The following is an 18,568-nucleotide window of genomic DNA, read 5'->3' as shown; positions in this document are numbered from 1 at the left end:
TATTCACAGCATGGCACAATGTTGTTGGCCAGTCATCTGTGTGTTGATACTTACTGAGTTTGCTGTAGCGAGTTATCTAACTTCATTGATTATTGTTCAGAGGCAACAGAAATTAGGTCACAGGACACACACTAATGTGATTAAAAATAATTTATTTACGGCTCTGATGATGACAGCAGACAACTCTTTAAATCTATGCCCTAATTTATGTAAGAATAAAATACAATTTCAGAGAGCTAGACTAACGATATGCATGAAAATCCTTTTTAATATAATCTTAATGTATTTTTCTGGTGTGGGGTGGAAATGTGCTTAATTGTTGGATGAGTATTTGACATGAATTTATGCCCCTCATAACAACCAATTAAATCTGAATTGGACCACTAGCCTTAATAATTTGTCAGGAATGCAGGTTTTAACAGGGAGAAATAATCTCAATGAAAGGAAGAAGAACCATTTAATGTATTTATTGGGTTTTATAAAAGTAGAGGTGTCTCTAAAAGAACTTGTTGAATCTTCAGATTCTCTCTCTTTTCCCACTCCATTTCCATTTGGGCAGGTAAAAAACAAATAGAAAAACTTTAGGCAGGGAGCAAATTAAAACAAAAATAATTAAAATGCTGTGCAGTGTCAGGATTGAACTATGGACACCCTTGTATCACTCTTTGTTTTGGTAGGATGGAAGTAAATAGTTGCTAAAAATTACATTTGGGGTCTAACCTGTATCCATATTCTTAGGAGTAGAGTTCATAATCTGTGTGACAATGGATTCCAAACTGAACATTCTTTTATAGGTTGTGGGTCATATCCCATATACTCTGCCCTGGTTGTTTCTGGGCAAAAATCAAAAAACATTTCCCTACTTTGAATTTCAAGCTCAATCTTACGTAGATTTGCTAGTATATAAAGGTAGTGATTCGTTCCCCAGCTGTACACACAGAGCACTGTATTGCTACCATACCCCACAAAAATAGGAAACATTGTGCCAGACTGCCTTTGAGTGTTGGTGGAATGCTGGCATTTGTAACTTGGGAAAGGTTCAGACTGGACATCCCTGACATAAATGCTTAAAAAAATCTGCCATCTAATACGTAATGTGATTGTATATAATTTGTTATTTTAACAAGACATTTCGTGGCCAAAATGTTTCCTTTTTGACTAGGGATCCCTGGCATGTTCCAACACCACTCATTCATTAAAGAGATGCCACAGTTAAATCATAAAGCATGTATATTTTAGTGCAGACTTGGGTGCTGTGAGTTGCTTTGCACTTTAACATTACAAGCTGTGTGTCCTCTATAGAATTTGTATCTGTCACAGCGAGAACTGTAATGTGAATGTACCCAGCAGTTTTATCTGTGAGACAGACAAAAGGACTTTTTATTTTCACAATGACTAAACCATTTATTTTCCAACAGAAAAGCATTTATTTAAAGCAAGAGTCCGTTCATATGAAACAATGGACCTTCCTGTCGCAGTCTTGCCCCAAACTCTTGGCACACGGTTTTGCTGTGTATGAGGATGGGTGGGCCACTTTTTCTGAATATCTTAAAGTTTGCTGGAATTTGTGATTGGAAAGTCTGATAAAATGCAAGCTCTGATCTCTTCACTTAGACTGTCCAGGCTAGGAATATTTCCAGGCAGATCTATTAGAAAAAAGATATATAACAGTATGACACATGTGATGTGAAAGCAAAATAAGGAGAATACTGTATATAGAAAAGCAATGTTTTCAGTTATAGGCAACTTGCCTAGGCATTGCATCAGCTGCAACAGTGAGTGATTTCCCAGGGGAAAGCAAACACTGCTATTATGTGTAAAAGTGCACAATTCCTCTAGGATCTAAGATGGAATGAAGGTGTGGTGATCTTTTGGTGGACAGAGCACAGGGTCATTGCACACATTTATGTCTTTGAAGAGAGATAGCAATTTGTGCTTTCAATATCTTATCATTTAAGGATATATCTACAGAATCCACTATCAGTTTTCAATACCTGTTCTGAGATGCAATGCTACCCATAATTTTATGTCACTGACCGCAAATGTTATTATCTTTTTAATGTCTGTGTGTCAAATAATATCTCAAATGGTCTAGTTCTAGTATAATTAGCATAAATATGTGCAAATAAACATGCTTTTTAATACAGTGTAAATGAGTTTGTGTTGCTGACCAAAAAGCTGTGTCAGCTTTTTCCAAGAGATTTACTTCTGCAGAAATTACATTATTATCCAGTTTTTCTTCTTACTTATCTGATAAGTTCCACCCAGTGTTTGGAGTGGAAAACTGGTATTGGTACTGTGCAAACTTTGTCTCCTATAATATTCACAGCTAAAAGGGGGGGGGGTTGCAGTTGGTAAGGGTTGAACTAGCCCATTAGCAACCAGAAGAACTCCAATTAAGCCTGGGTATCTTTTATCCTATAATTTCCCAAACCAGCTAACATATGTATTGTCCTACTCCATGTAGTGAGATGCACAATTGTACATCTATCATTTAGGAAAAATTGTGGTGAGAATACCATGAGGCATGAACAGAAATACAATAAAAGCAGAGAAATTAAAACACAGAAAAGAGGAGAGAACAAAAAAGAAGGGAATATGAGAAAGAAGAGAGAGAGATGGAAAAGGAAGTAAGAAAGTACAGAGCTGAAAAAATACTGTATTTATCTAAGCTTTCAGGCTGAGCTCCCAGTGACCCAGTTTGGAACTTTAGCCAAATTACTTTGCAAATTCTTTTCTCTTCAAACTTCTTGTCAGCTAATGTGCATGTACATCTTCTACAATCTACTCTTTGAGAATAGCAGACAGCAAAATCACTAATCCTTGAGAATTTAAGGGTGCCATTATCTCTGTAATTGATTAAATATACTTCAGGTGCTCTATTGAACTTTTTTACAATTTAAATTCTTTGTTAATTCCTGACACCTAAAGTTTTTTCCCAAAGGTTTGTAATGATGAGTATCAGGTTCATGGCTGTTGACCAACAGGACCCAATTTTAGGTGACAAGGTCAATTGCAAATCAATGCCATACTGGAAGGAATCCGTTTTCAGCACTGTTATAAAATACTGCGAAGGCAAGAGCAGAATGGATTCTCACTGGTGGAGTTGTTTAAATATTCAGTTAACCCCATAGGCCTCAGGCATAACAACCATGCTATCAACTGCTGCGTAGAACAAACAGTGCATTCAGTGAATTGGTAAATAACTGATTAAAAAATGTAATTAAAGGAAAACTATCCCCCTAAAATGAAGACTTGAGCAACAGATAGATGATATCAAATTAAGTGGCATATTAAAGAATTTTACCAAACTGGAATATATGTTTAAGTAAATATTGCCCTTTTACATCTCTTGCCTTGAACCACCATGTTGTGATGGTCTGTGTGCTGCCTCAGAGATCACCTGACCAGAAATACAACTCTAACTGTAACAGGAAGAAGTGTTGAAGCAAAAGACTCTGTCTGTTAATTGGCTCATGTGACCTAACATGTATGGTTTGCTTGTGTGCACCGTGAATCATACGATCCCAGGGGGGTGGCCCTTATTTATTAAAATGGCAGTTTTTCTATTTATGATTACCTAATGGCACATACTACTAAAAAAGTATATTGTTATGAAAATGGTTTATTTACATGAAGCAGGGTTTTACATATGAGCTGTTTTATGCAATATCTTTTTATAGAGACCTACATTGTTTGAGGGGTATAGTTTTCCTTTAAAGTGCATCTCAGTCTAACAGTGCAGAATAATGGAGCTGTACAACCTCTGGTGTTTCTTTGGGCTGGACTAAGCCTATTTCTGTGTCCCTGTTGATATAAATATATACTTTAACGGCATATTTGTTCACAAGAATATACTGAGTTTGGTAGTTATGCATAACAGATAATAGTGTGTGGTTTTGTAGCCTTTCTGGGCTTTCATTAGTAACCACTGGTAATGTCTGTGTCATGTGCTTTGTCTTGAAACTGTGTTTCTTTTGTAAATAAAAAATGAAAGAACAAGAACTTAGTTTGATCAAACAAAAGGAAATATATTTTTGCTTGTATTTGAGAGCATAAAAATGGCCTTTATCACTTTGGATAATGAGGTCAGAACAGGGTCCTTTCTTTGATATTTCTGGGAGATGGGTTTTATGGAACTGCAAATAATTTGTCATCATTTATTTGAATAAAAGTTACAAGGACTATTCTAGACCCTTGTTTGAACAGATGCATCAAAGTTATTCACTCTAGCTGTCATAGAAAATGAGGGAAATACCAGAAGGACATCACTGGGGCTGTACGTGGACATCCCATAGTAAACCCATACCATGCACATCTACCGTAAATACAAGCGGGGCAGAGGTGCCTAGGGGGCGAAGGTTTTAGAGTTCTGTACTTAACATGTTCTCAGGATATACTGCAGTTCCCAGTCAGGTATGTTATGCTTGCATAGTGCTAAAATAAAGTTTTGGATTTCATGGTATGCAGAACCTTTGTCTGGCCTTGTCTTCATTGTCGTTAAAGTCTCTAACAAGCTGGGACAAACCTATCAATACTGAAGTAAACAAGCATAAAATACATTAATGCATGACTGACTGATAACAGTAATTTACTAGGCAGTGGCGGAACTACCGGGGGAGCAGGGGGTGCGAGCGGGCCAGGGCCCGCACCCCCTCAGGGCCCCCCTGCAGCTCACGCGCCACTGACAAATGCGGCCGTACAGGGAGGGGGCGGGGCCCGGCTGTGCGTCACGCACCAGGGCCCGCCCCCCTCTAGTGACGCTACTGTTACTAGGTATTTTGTCTTTAAGGTAAAGCTCGTTTAATTTTTTTTTTTTTTTTTAAATTTGGGTAGTTTATTGAGTAGAAAACATAAGTAGTGTACAAAACAAAATCAAAATAAGGAAGAACAGTACATCACAAGTTACATGTCTTAGACAAAACATAGTGCAGAAAGAATAACATGCAGTCAGTACTGCGTCATAGGCACAACAGTTCACAACATTATAATCACACATTTCACCTTCCCTGAACCCTGGCAGTCTAAACTGCTAGAAGTCGTCTTGGATGTTGGGGGTAAAGGTCGGCCCAGGGCCCCCAAATTTTATGAAATTTGGTGGGGACTCCCCTTTTCAGGTACATTAGGTATTCAGTGTTACAGGTATCCTGCATTATTGCTTCCCAGGAAGAGAAGGTAGGAGGAGCCACAGATCTCCAATTCTGAGTGATTAACCTCTTGGCTAGTAGCAAGGCCTCAAGAAGGAAAAATGACTGGTGATGGTTCAGCTTCAAGTCTTGGATTATGGCCAGGATGCACACCTTTGGCGACCTGGTAATAGTCACCTGGAGCACCGCATCTAAGGTGTCTAGGACTTTCCTCCAGTATGCGGAGCGCTTAGTACAGCTCCACAGCATGTGTATCAGAGTACCCTTGTCCAAAGCACATCTGGTGCAAACATCCGGGGTGCTGGCATTAATATAATGAAGTCTGACAGGGGTGTAATAAGCCCTATGGAGAATATACAGTTGAATTAGCCGTAATCTATGGTTGGGGGATACTAACTGAGGGGATTCCTGCGCTTCCTGCCATTCCTCATCCAGAATTGTGCCCACATCTACCTCCCATTTTGACCGTAGCCCATCTAGGTTGTTTTTGTGCACCTCCTGTAGCAACTTAGCATAAAGCATAGTGACCAGACCTTTCGTATGACCTCTCTTAATATATAGCAAGAGGGGATGCGTGGACAGTGATAAGTCATGGCTCTTGTGTGTGGCAGTGAGAGCACGGCTGAGCTTGTGAAAGGTCAGCCATTGGGTATGTGGGACTTGGAATTGGTCCTTTAATTGCGCGAAAGAAATCAATTTGCCATCATGCCACACATCACCTAACGTATTCACGCCACGATCCGACCAGAGACTCATCGGGCCTAGTTTCAACAGTAAGGGGTAATCTAGGTTGCGCCATAAAGGTGTAAGTGGGTCAGTGGCAGGAGAATTTAGAAGAGTGTTTGCCATTTTCCACACCCTACGTAGGGATCCCATGGGAGGGGAGAGTAATGCCTGAGATGTAGTGACAGAGTTTCCTAAGATCCAACTTATTGGGTTATTAGGAAAGCCAGTTAACTGAGCCCAAAGTGAATGCAGCACTCTGTGAAAGCTCGTTTAATTTTAATATGTGTAAAGAAATTGAGGCTGAGTAAAAAAAGTAAAATTCAAGAGAGCAATATTGCTTGTACCAAACTGTACTATAAACATAAGCACAAACCAGCACTAAGGAACTATTGTTAACAGTAAATGAATTAGAGAGAACTGTTACCTAAATGTTTCTGCAGGAAGGATAGGGCTGATGTGATGGTTGCTTGCAAACACTGCTCTGGGTTTAACTTTGCACGGGGTTGAAGGATTCTGTCAGCAAGAAACCCAGATAGAAAGGCAGAATCTGACAGGCTGTGATGGACAGATCCTCTGAAAGAATGAGACAGTAAATATATAAAAACATTATCCAATCTATGAATTACCAGCATGGCCGAAAATGTTACATACCATACAAAGGAATATATTCCTGTACAGAATGACATGATTGCAAGGCATTCATTATAAAAAAAGTGGTAAATCCTACTGTGGAATGCAAGGTGAAACACCTTTCAGCAGCATGCTGAACTGAATCTGGAAATGATTTGTACCACAACCCTGCGTCATCAAGACATCAAGAGAGGAGGCTATCCCATAATTTAAGCTTTCTGGATAAGGGTTCCCATAACTGTAGTTTCCACTTTGGCAGGCATCTCCTTAAACTGTGAAACAGGGGCAAGTAATTCATTACAAATATATATACACTACCTGCTAACAACCCTAAAACTCTCAGGTAAATAAAACATCTGATTATAAGATCATGACTTACAGAATAGTTATAGCTTTGCTCTCCCTGTTCCCAGCATTTAGTCTTTTCATTTTTTGGATGCTAGAAGTAGTCTGGAAATGTTCTGCATTTATGAACAGTATTGGCTTCTGGATGTTAGTATAGGAAGCATCCTCCAGAGGGAACATCCAGGCATCCAGTGCAATGGCACACCTATGGTTAAAAGGAGTAAAAAATATTAAGCAGCAAGTAATCATAGGCCCGAAAACATAAGCAGAGTCTGGAAAAGTGGTTTTTGGAAAAACTGACCTACAAAAAAAGATTAGTAGCTTATGATAGTTATACTGTGGTTTTATTTACTAAGGGGGTACTTACTAAAATGCAAATTTATGTCATTGTTTTCATTAAAACAAAGTCAACCTAACTCCCATCCACGAATTTAACTCATTTATCAAGAAATCAGCTAGAAAAATTTGGTGCGGGAAAAGTCTCGACAAAATTGTGCGACAATTGGAATCAGACAGACTTTTTTAGTTTGATGCCCAAATCGCCATGAATACCCTGCCTTTTCTGGATTTTTGTGTGAAAACCAGCGTAGATCACAACATCTTCAAATTGTAAACTGGACAGCTGACATTGACTTCTACACGACCTCACCGGTTTTAACTGTAGTATTTTCAGGTTTGGATTTTTAGCAGCTTTAATTCATCTCTAAAAATTCAAGTTTTCCCCTTTAAAAACTCGACCTTAGAAAATTGAGGTTTAATATATAGGCCCCTAAGTACAGTTTAATCATTCCACCATCCTGAGCCTAAACAACGGTTGACTGGCAGAATTAGCTACTACAAAAGGAAGCTAGGTGCATAAAACGACTTGATTGTCTTCACCTTGTGAATTGGACCTAACAGCATATATAAACTTGCTTTCTCTATTTTTTGATATTCTTAGTGTTTTTTGCAGGCATTAAAATAAGTAGGGTTGCATGCAGATTAATTTCCAGATTCAGAAGTGTAATTAACACTGGGGCAGGGTTATTGCATCACTTAGATGCAATTGGCTGGATTTCTGTCCAGTTTTTTCCAATGGACCAAAAGTTTTGAACTGGACAGCCCTTTGAAAAACTGGGATGTCCTGTTCAAAACTACATGGGTGGCAACCCAGTCTTTATCTATATTGTGCCTGAGGAGTAAGTCCTACCCTTCAATTAAAGATATGGGATCTATTATACAGAAATCATCCTTACCCTGAAAGCAATGCTAATGTAAAAAGCAATTCCTCATTTTTGACTGATTACTTTCTCTTTCTGTAATAATAATACAGAGTTGTAAACTTTTCAATATAGCTTGCTGGGGGAACTGGTGGCAGTATGTGACGTCCCACAACGGAAGTGACGTTACTCTCATGTGCAGTGCTCCTCTTGAAGCCGCAACGTCACTGAAACAGTCTGCGCATATCGCATTTTTGCCTGTAATCAAGTGAAATCTGGGAAATGCATGTAAGTGGCAGGAGACTGGGGGACACAGTGTAAAATCTGTTAACTCCCAGTAAAATAGGGGGAGTTGACAGCTCCCGGTGCATGACGTCACAAAAAATTCCAGGTTTGTCATGTGTGTGACATATACGCAGAGCTCCTCCTGAAGCCACAGAAACCACTCACTGATGTCACTGAAGTAGTGCATCAGATTTTTGCTTGCAACCGTGCAAAATCATCAGAAATTGGGGGAATGAATCTAAGTGACAGGAGACCAGAGGACAAAAAATCTGGTAACTCCCAGTAAAATAATGGGAGTTGACAGCTCTGATAATGTACTTGATTATAACTCTGCAATGTTATGTTGATAGAAAAACATGAGAGCATGTATCTTAATATTTAAATGTTTTTCATTTATTGGCCAGGTTATTGTTATGGGTTTTACAAGGCTGAAAACAGATAGTTGAGACCTGAACAAGCCTTAGAAAAACAAACTGTTTGGGTCAAAACTTAACAGGTGGTGAATAGAAGCCAACAGGATTTTCTGCTGTGAATGTGAACTTAGTGAAGACTACTGGCTATGCTAGCTTTGACATTAAGCCATAGTTTAGGCCTTACCTTATAGCAACTTCCAATACTTATGAACACGCTAGGTCTTTGGCAGTAGATGTCAAATGGACTATATGCTTCTTTGTATTTGATACATCCCTGACACACTAGTTTAAAGGGGTGGTTCACCTTTAAGTTCATTTTTAATATGTTATAGAATAACTAATTCTAAGCAACTTTTCAATTGGCTTTCATTTTTTCTTTTTTTATAGTTTTTGAATTATTTGCCTTCTTCTTCTGACTTGTTCCAACTTTCAAATGAGGGTCACTGACCCCCAATCTAAAAACAAATGCTCTGTAAGGTTCCAAATGTATTGTTATTGCTAATTTTCATTACTCATATTTCTATTCAGGTCCTCTCCTATTCATATTCCTATTCCTGCCCCTTATTCAAATCAAACAAGGAAGTTTTGCTCACCACTAATTTTTAAAACTATTAGGCGGGGGTGCATTGAGGCGGTGACCACAAAATACAAGAGTCCTCTGCACTCAACCCATTATCAATATATTTAAGACAGAGACATTTTGTGCATACTGCTACTAAAAATGCCTTACCCTTTAAACAAAACAGGGATTGTTTGTCCATATATTGCAATATATTTAAGATGGCCAACTACATCAAAGTCATCCCATATCTGGCCAGTCCTATGCTCAATCTTCATCTGATTCATTAAGAATTCTATTGCTTCATTATATATTTTACAAAGGGACTAAGTTTTACCTGCAACTTACTTGCTGCTTTCAAAGTAAAACTCCCAAACTTGGCTGCCCTTTTATTAGACACCAGTGGGATCACCTGACTATAGTTGGGAAGGGTGGGGGCTACAACATGGAGCTGGTCACTGCTCCTGTATAACTATAACAAACAAGGAAATGTTGTGCTCACCACTAATTTTAAAACCATTAGGCGGGGGTGCAATGAGGCTGTGACCACAAAATACAAGAGGTCCTCTGCACTCAACCCATTATCAATATATTTAAGACAGTCTAATAAAAGGGCAACCAAGTTTGGGAGTTATACTTTAAAAGTTTATTTAAAACTGTGATTTTGTTTATGCTAGGTGGCCCATAGATCAACTGTGTATGTGATAATTCAGCCATTGAAAATTCTTTTGTATTTTAAACAAACTGATTGCAATTAAGGCCACTGTCAAAGCACTACATGCAATATGAACAGTCAGTACAGACTCTTACCTTAATGTATCATCCTTTGCCAGACTAAGGAGTGTAGAAGCCCCACCAAAGGAATGTCCCATTATAGCTACATTGTTGAAGTCCATTCTGCCCTAAGAAAGAAGAAGTTGGAGATAAACATGCATGAGAGATTGGATAAAACAATTAATGTTATTAGAGTTTGTGTACACATGTGGTGCATGCAATTTGCCTCAGGTGAGTTGAAAGAATTAATGGGAGGAGCTCCTGGAAGATTGAGCATCTGCAACTTGAGCTGCTTGTAACCATTGACCTAGATTAGAGTCGCCACTGCACTGAGCCTGAATCCTAAAACCTCCATTGGGTGTGCAGGTGTCATTAATAAATATATATTTAACAGGAGGAGCTCCTGGAAGAATGAGGATCTGCAACTTAAGCTAATTGTGACTATTGACCTGGGTTAGAGTCGCCACTGCCCTGAGCCTGAATCCTAAAACCTCCACTGGGTGTGCAGTTGTCATTAAGAAATATATTTTTTCCCCAACAGTCACAGACATCTGTAACTTTTTAAATATAATAGTGTTCCCCGTCAATTTGCATTTGAACTTGGAACCTTTAGTGCTTGCAAGTCAAAATCAGACTTTAAAACGTTAAACACTGCTCCAGCGTTGATGTCTCGCAGAATTTGAATGACTCTGACGCACTCATTTGCCCTGTGATGGAGCTGAAAGAAAAACACAGTGGTAAAAGCTTATGAGAAAATAAACAAAATGCACAAAATAGGAAGTGTTAATATTACAGTTCTATCTGGTCAAACAAGACACCTTGTTTCTCAGATCCCTGGGGAGCAATTGCTACAGCACTAAAGGGAACAATAGTAAGCTTATTGTGCTCACTTGTGCCCAAGGGAATGCTACCCTTTAGAATAAGCACCATCTGGGGGCACAGGCCAACTATGTGCCTCCTGTCCTGCACCAATACATTGCTGGCTTTTTTCCAGAGTGCAATTCCTAAATACCAGAACACACTAAGCAAATTGAAAAAATTGTCAGATTGTGACTTATCTGCACTTTGTACACTTGATTCTGGTATGTAAATGACCCCTCTTTGGTGGAAAATGCCACCATATATTACATATTTTTGGCACAATTAAAGAAAAGGTAAAAAGTAAAAAATATCAGAGTTCAAAGTTTAAAGTGCAGTATTGGAGCTCCATAAAGGCAATAACACATGTAGTGGTTTATTACCCAAGGGAGATGGCATCTACTGCAGGCAACAAAGTATCTGAAAATATCCTTTAATACAAAATTAAAGGGGGACAGTGCATGTAAAACACTTTACATGTGGTGATCCAGCTTAATTTAGGGAAAATCTGGAAGAAGGCCATATTGCTACATGTAAAGCATTTGACATACAGCAATCCCAATTCTTCTGGATTAAAGGGTATTTTCCGATGCTTTGTTACATGTGGGAGAGGCGATCTCTAGGAGGTGACAAAGCCTATGTGTGCCATTGCCTTAAAACATACAGTAAATGATTCAGATGTTGACACTTTGGATACTAAATATTACAAAAGATCTGTAGAGAAAATACCAGCTAGATGCTATAAAAACCCAAACTCTACCCTGCTTCTTGGCAGTGCAATGTCCACTGACATATCATACTAAGTAGTTTATGTGACCATTTCTTGCCTATATTGCCTAAATATAGTTTTTCTCTTCTCAGGCAGAACACCTTTAGCTTTATGACACTCTCTCAAAGATTAGCCCTAACAACAGGTGGAGGAAGGGTCAAAGGAGGCTGCACTGTAAATCTCAACACACACATTGCTTGAAATTATGAAGGCCACCAGTGATTCTTGAACCAAAAAACAATGTATTAACAGGTAGGAATATAAACTTCCCAGTACATAGAATATTTCAGTTACAGGCAAAACACACTCAATTCTATTGGGGTTTACTTACACTGCTTCTGGCTTAATAGGAACATTTATTGCCCTCAGGGCTTAGACTACAGTTACGGGGACTGTAGGAGAATTAACCTCTTGAGTCCCCTGCATTTTATGACGTTTTTTAATTTTTATGTCAGTGCTAAAGTCTGTGTTAGGCATTAAATTACTGTTTCTTCACACACTTGGGTGGAATGCATTGTTAAGTCATTGTCGTTTAAATCATTGAGTTGGTATATACTCTACAGTTCTTTTCTAAAAATTAAAGTAAACCCTTTCCCAATTCCTATATATATATATATATCTGTCCATTATTACATTGTACAGGTATGGGATACATTATCCGGAAACCCATTATCCAGAACACTCCAATTAAGGAAAGGCTGTCTCCCATAGACTCCATTTTATCTAAATAATCCAAATTATTAAAAATGATTTCCTTTTTCTCTGTAATAATAAAATAGTACCTTGTACTTGATCCAAACTAAGATATATTTAATCCCTATTGGAAGCAAAACAGCCTATTGGTTTTATTTCATGTTTACATGATTTTCTAGAAGACTTAAGGTATGAAGATCCAAATTACGGAAAAATGTTATCCTGACAATCCTGACAACCATAGGCCCGAGCATTCTGGATAACATGTCCCATAACAAACAGAAGATTATCTGTAATCTACAAGAATTGTGGTATAGAATCAAATAAATTACAAAAAATATGGAATACCTGGTAATTTCTAAGGTAAAACTCTTTCATTCCCACTTCTACTTTGCTAAACGGGACCCAAACCTCTTTTAAAGGTGCATTTGTGGGATCATCATCTGCAAAATGGTATGTGGCACATGCTGAGCCATCCCTGCAATATAGAATTATAGCGTTTGCCTGACAGATTTAAAAAGTCATGTGACAAAGCACAAACATTGTTTTGCCTTTTCTCTCAAAGAAATGTATGATCACATACATTTCAGTTTTCTTCTCTTTCTGGCATGTACAGCGATTATTTTGATAAGGGGTAAATTTGTGTTTGATGTTTTACCTAGTCAACTGAAGAAATGCTATAGGTAAATTTGCCACATATCAGTATCACTTTTTTTGACAGCTGAATTTATAGTTGAGAGCACCATGGCAGTCCATATTGCCTGGTATAAAATAATTCTTACTATTTCATTGCAAAATTAAACTTTAAACTTTAATTGTATGGATTAAAAGGAACACATTTATTTAAGGACTTTGTACTGGTTGTGGATTACTTTAAAGCAGACTAGCAATTTCTTCATTTTCTGGCTACTTTCTTCAATGTTCTGTTGAATACCTTAATCCAAGAATGGGTTTCTGAACAGGGATAAAAAGGGCCTGACTTGAAGGACAACATGAATTATATCTTATGAAGGGTCACTGGGGCTCATTTATCATCACTGGGCATTTATCATGCCCATGGGCAGTTACCTATAGCAACCAATCAGTGATAAGCTTTTTAAAGTCAGCTGCAAGTAGAACAATGAATGCAGCAATTTGATTGGTTTCCATGGGTTACTGCCCATGGGCAAATTTTCCCAGTGTTGATAAATGATCCCTAAGTCATCTAATCACAAAGTGTTACAGGAAATGAAGGACAGTCAGTTTTAATCAGAAGTGAGTGTTTCAGCTGTTATTGGAATATATTTAATATGGGGGGGGCTTTATTCATTGAGATATTTATTATGGAAAAATGGAAATATGACACTAGTTATATTTTCCTTTTTTCTCTCGGATAGAAAGACACCTTTACTCATAATCAAATCCTAGTGTGTATATATTTGGAAGATTAATATCTCTGAGCTGCGGCAAACACTTACCTGTGTTCTAGGGCTGCAACCAGAAATCCATGGGATGCAAGCTGCATACATAAAGCTGAGTAGACTGTCCTGAGGAGACAAGTGTTCAGAACTTCGCAAAAAGGGTAATGTGTATCTAAATCATTGTGATGTTAGGATGGATGAGTATTGGCATGCTTAAACTACTAAAATTTGGGTACAGCATAAGGAGAATCATTCACCTTCTCTGTTCAACATGACTTTGATTAATATGGCTTGGGCATACTTGTTTTCTATTGTTCTTCACCATGTTTGGTCCTTATGAGGTAGATAATTAGATTGCACAGAGTACATTAGGGTATTGGCAGATGAGGAGATTAGTTGCCTGCAATAAATCTCTTCTGTGAGGGTCTAATCTCCACCAAATTCTTTTCGACAACAATAAAGTAAATTGCTGGTGGGAAAACATACACAGCACTTTGTTTTTTCCAAAGTCACCCTAAGTTTCCTTGTGCGGAAACATCAGCAACTTTGGTAAAATTAAGCCCTGTCTATATAATGACATGCAAAAAGTTATGCTATGTATATAAAATAACAATTAATGAAAAGAACACACATGTTGATGCAAAAATGTTGTTACTGTTTATATTGGTTTGGTGTTTTGAACTTCATTATACATTTTCTGTTTATTTAGTTAATACTTATGGCTATAGATCCAACCTGAATGCTCCAAGTCCATGTGAGAAAATGATGAGTGGTTTCTTGTCCACACCAGTCACAAATGGAGCACTCCATGGAACTGGGACTTGAGGATGTCCTGTAAACCAAATGTTAAAATAATTGTGGCTGTGAAACATGCAAGGCTTATGCTTACAATGCATAATTAACACAAAAAGACACCAAAATCAGATCTAATCTCTAATATACTGTACATTCACCAGCTAAACTAAATTATAGAATTAATATAAATATATCTTATTGCCTGACATGACTACATTACATGTATGATTGTACAGATTACATTAGTGGAATAGATGGATTAGTGGAACAGATAGTGGATAGTTCCTTACAGCAAACTGTATATCCATCAAAATGACCTATTAACCAATGAATCCAATATTATACTTTAAAACTTTAATGAATACAATATTATACACCTCTGTATTATCTAAATTGCTCTTTCTGTGTAATATTACAATTTATTTCAAGTGATGTTAGACTAGGGTGCAATTTTAGGCATTTTACCAAATAGCTGAAAAGGTAAAATCAAAGCACAGCAGGCAAAGCATCCAAAAACAATATGCCACAGGCCATTACTGTGTTGTTGGCAAAATGTAAAGCAAAGATATGCTTCTAGGAACACCTCCAGCACTTCTGTGCAAAGGTTTGTTGTAAAGAGACTCCTAGACCTATGGCCAAGTCAATATATGGAAGTTAATATAGTATAAGGGAGCCCAGCACACTGCTGCTGTGTTTTACTATGCCATTTCAATGATACCATTTCAGAGGATAGTCACCTCCATATGTCAGGTTCAAAACAACTTTACAGGGCTTTTTAAGCTTTACATTTGTTTAATTATCCTGATATTTCCAGGCCCCAAGCATTCTGTATAGGGTATCGCATGCATGTATATATATAAGTATTGTAATTGTGGCCACATGGTTTTTTCTTATCTGCAATGTAGTATGTAACTTGGTAAAATCTCAAGTTAAGTTTGGTAACCCTGAGGTAGACTTATACAACTATTTTTATTCTTTTCCCCACCTCAAAAATCTTTGTATGATTATTTCCAATTTTGCAACTCAGCATTTGCTAACATCTTTGTTCTACACTTGAATAGCACAAGGCCCATCTGTTGAAGTTAAAAGCATCTCTTCATCAGGTCCGGACTGAGAATTAAAATAGGCCCTGGCATTTCAGGTACACAGAGGCTCAATCAGCCCACATAGAGGCCCAAACAGCTCCCACCAGCCCACTAAATACTGACTTTCTATGGGACATAGCAGCCCCTCTGGCATTTGCCAGAACCCACAGATTGCCAGTCCTGGCCTGCTCTTCATCCTCTCAGTAGTAACTAGAATATCAGTCCTCCAAATATACATGCAACAGACCCCCCTCTATAAATACAAACATTTGCATGTTTGTCACAGGCCTATTTATTAAACCTCTTTTTTTTCTGATCAAAATTTTAAAGGGGAAAATATGAATTTTTAGAGAAAAAAAAATCTCAAAATTTTAGAGATTTATTATACCTCAAAGCTGCTAAAAATAAGAATCTGAAAATACTCGAGCTAAAACCTGTCGAGGTCATGTTGAAGTCAATGGCAGATGTCCCTTTTACAATTTGAAGATGTAGTGATCTGCGTTGGTTACGATAATCTGAAAAAGTTAACTGCATGTAATGTTACTTTACTTTGTCAAAATCTATGGCATGAGTTACATGTTTGCTTACCAAAGATCAGTGAAGAAATATATGGCGTAATGCTGCTATCCCAGCCTAAGTATTTGGCCAAAGCAGTGACATACTCAGAACGTGGTAGCCACATGGGATACTGCACATCATGTGAAGAGCCACATGGGTAAAAGAGACGAAAAAAACTTCCCTGTTTGGAATAAAACAAAGAATATGCATATACCTTCTCTCACATCAAGGACTAAATAGTATAGATTACTTTAGCAATATACAGTATGCATATTTATATAGCAAATGCAATACAGGTATAGGATCTATTATCCAGAATGTTCAGGACCTGGGGTTTCCTTAATTTCAATTATCAAACATCACATCTGCTAAAAATCTCATAAACATTGGATACAACCTGGCTGAATTGTTTTGCCACCAATATGAATTCCTGCAGACTAGTTAGGATCAATTACAAAGGACTGTGTCATTATTATACAGAAAAAAATGTTTTTAAAAAATAAAATGATTTGCTTATAATGGAGTGTATGGGAGATGGCATTTCTGTAATTTGGAGCTTTTTGGATAACGGGTTTCTGGATAAGGGGTCTCATACCTGTACTATTCAGCACCTTCATTTGTGATGCAAAATGAAAAAGTGTGTAGGGAAAAAAAGGTTTCAATATACTGGTGATCATTTAATATGTTCTGGTTCCAGTATTTTTTTCTGGCACTGTGTCCTGAAGGATGGAAGCATTTTCTGGCAACTGCATGTTGCAATATAAAGGAGAACTAACCCCTAAAAATGAATATGGTGAAATATGGTATATTTTACATACAGAACTTATTGTACTAGCCTAACGTTTCAGCATTTCAATAGCAGCAATGATCCAGGACGTCAAACTTGCCACAGAGGGACACCATCTTGCAAAGTGTCTGTGACACTCACATGCTCAGTGTATTCAGAACAGCTGCTGAGAAGCTTAGGGGTTGTGGCAAATTTACAAGCGGAAAATGAGGTTTGTCTGTAATATAAGCTAATGCTACAGGGTTGATTATGTCTGATGCTAGTTGTACTGGTTTCTGAGCTGACATGTAATAATCATCTTTATAAAGTACTTAGCCTTATATTGTAACATGGCGGTGGCCACCAGTTGGACAGCAATGATGTAGACAAACTGAAAAGTTGCTTAGAATTGGTCATTCTATAACAAACCAAAAGTTAATTTGAAGGTGAACTACCCCTTTACATTCCAGGAACCAGAAACATTAACAACTTGCTGGCAGAACAGGAGATGTATATCTTGCATTCTCAGCATCAAAGGTTAAATTACCAGAACTCTTCAGAGACAGAAACCGATAAAAGACATGCTGATGGCTGGTTAGAAACACATACAGAATTGCACTATGCTTATATCAGTAACAGTTCTTTATTTAAGGATAGCCTAGTAACATTAAACAGACAATTCCCACTGAGGATATAGTCATGTTTAAGTAAATGCAAATGAAGAGTTCAGTGTGTATACAGACAGATACAGGTAACAATATTTAACTTTACAGTGACCCTATGAGCATATTACCTCTTTGCTGTGTCCCACCATGATATCAGTGCAGCTTACAGGGTGCGGCCCAGTCACTGGGGGCAACTTTAAAGACAACTGAACTCCCATTTGTGTAAAAGCAATGCTTCATAGAACGCAACAGACTGCTGCCAGTTAGGTTATGTAACAGGTTGCAAAAGCAAGTACCAAAGTCCAAAATATTACAGGGGAGGGGGTGGGAGCAGCACTGGAGTATATTCTGTCATGTTTAGTGCAGCTTACGATATGAGAGGAAGAGACATGAAGGAAAGCAAGAAAGACAGGGAGGGAGGAGTGGGTACTTCCTGTGTGAGGAGGCAGAGCCTGCAGAGCTTAGTGTTAATTGTTTGCTTCTTGGTTATGACCAGGGAGAACTGTGTGCCTGCAAAAAATGTTTTCTTAATTTCCAGTATATATTACTGTGTACATAAATATTGCTGTTCCAAAAATTATAAACATATAAAACTTAATTTATATAGGGAAGATCTATATAGGGAAGAATAATAGGGAAGCTAGGGTAGAAGGGGCAGTGGGGTTAGTAAGGGGTCATGGCGGAGGAGTGAGGAGGGCATACAGATTACCAGCTAAGGAGGTCCCTCCATTACAAGGAAAACTAACTAACTTAACATATAATTCTCCATTAAGTATTGTAAACTACAAAAGGAAATGTAGTAACATCCACTGTATGCTGGCAAATGCACGGAGTTTGTCAGGTAAAATGGGAGACCTACCTACCTAAAGTTAATTGCATGCTCTAAAAATTATGATATAAT

The 18,568-nt window shown here is 37.9% G+C and overlaps 1 protein-coding gene across 2 annotated transcripts; it reads right to left on the bottom strand.

Moving 5' to 3' along the window:
* Window positions 1–1,383: 1,383 nt before the first annotated feature.
* On the bottom strand, window positions 1,384–18,106 carry pafah2.L (platelet-activating factor acetylhydrolase 2 L homeolog). Of its 2 annotated transcripts, none has more exon segments than NM_001092115.2 (10): window positions 1,384–1,646; window positions 6,298–6,446; window positions 6,883–7,053; window positions 10,115–10,206; window positions 10,686–10,796; window positions 12,747–12,876; window positions 13,856–13,924; window positions 14,534–14,630; window positions 16,267–16,417; window positions 17,796–18,106. In NM_001092115.2, coding segments are annotated over 10 exon segments (1,158 nt in total). In that variant the 5' UTR covers window positions 17,886–18,106; the 3' UTR covers window positions 1,384–1,548.
* Window positions 18,107–18,568: the final 462 nt, after the last annotated feature.

The sequence above is a fragment of the Xenopus laevis genome, chromosome 2L, assembly GCF_017654675.1.
Source record: "Xenopus laevis strain J_2021 chromosome 2L, Xenopus_laevis_v10.1, whole genome shotgun sequence".
Lineage (NCBI taxonomy): Eukaryota > Metazoa > Chordata > Amphibia > Anura > Pipidae > Xenopus > Xenopus laevis.
This window is presented reverse-complemented; position numbering and strand designations above follow the sequence as displayed.

What these genes read in the sequence shown, in the direction of transcription:
- pafah2.L (XM_018245037.2), bottom strand. Translation starts at nt 17,885, where the DNA reads ATGGGAGTTCAGTTGTCTTTAAAGTTGCCCCCAGTGACTGGGCCGCAC. An exon ending in TTGACTTGCAAGCACTAAAG is followed by an intron (nt 10,207 to 10,685) that starts GTTCCAAGTTCA and finishes CTTCTTTCTTAG; the next exon opens with GGCAGAATGGACTTCAACAA. An exon ending in CTTCCTGCAGAAACATTTAG is followed by an intron (nt 5,491 to 6,297) that starts GTAACAGTTCTC and finishes TATTCTCCATAG; the next exon opens with GGCTTATTACACCCCTGTCA.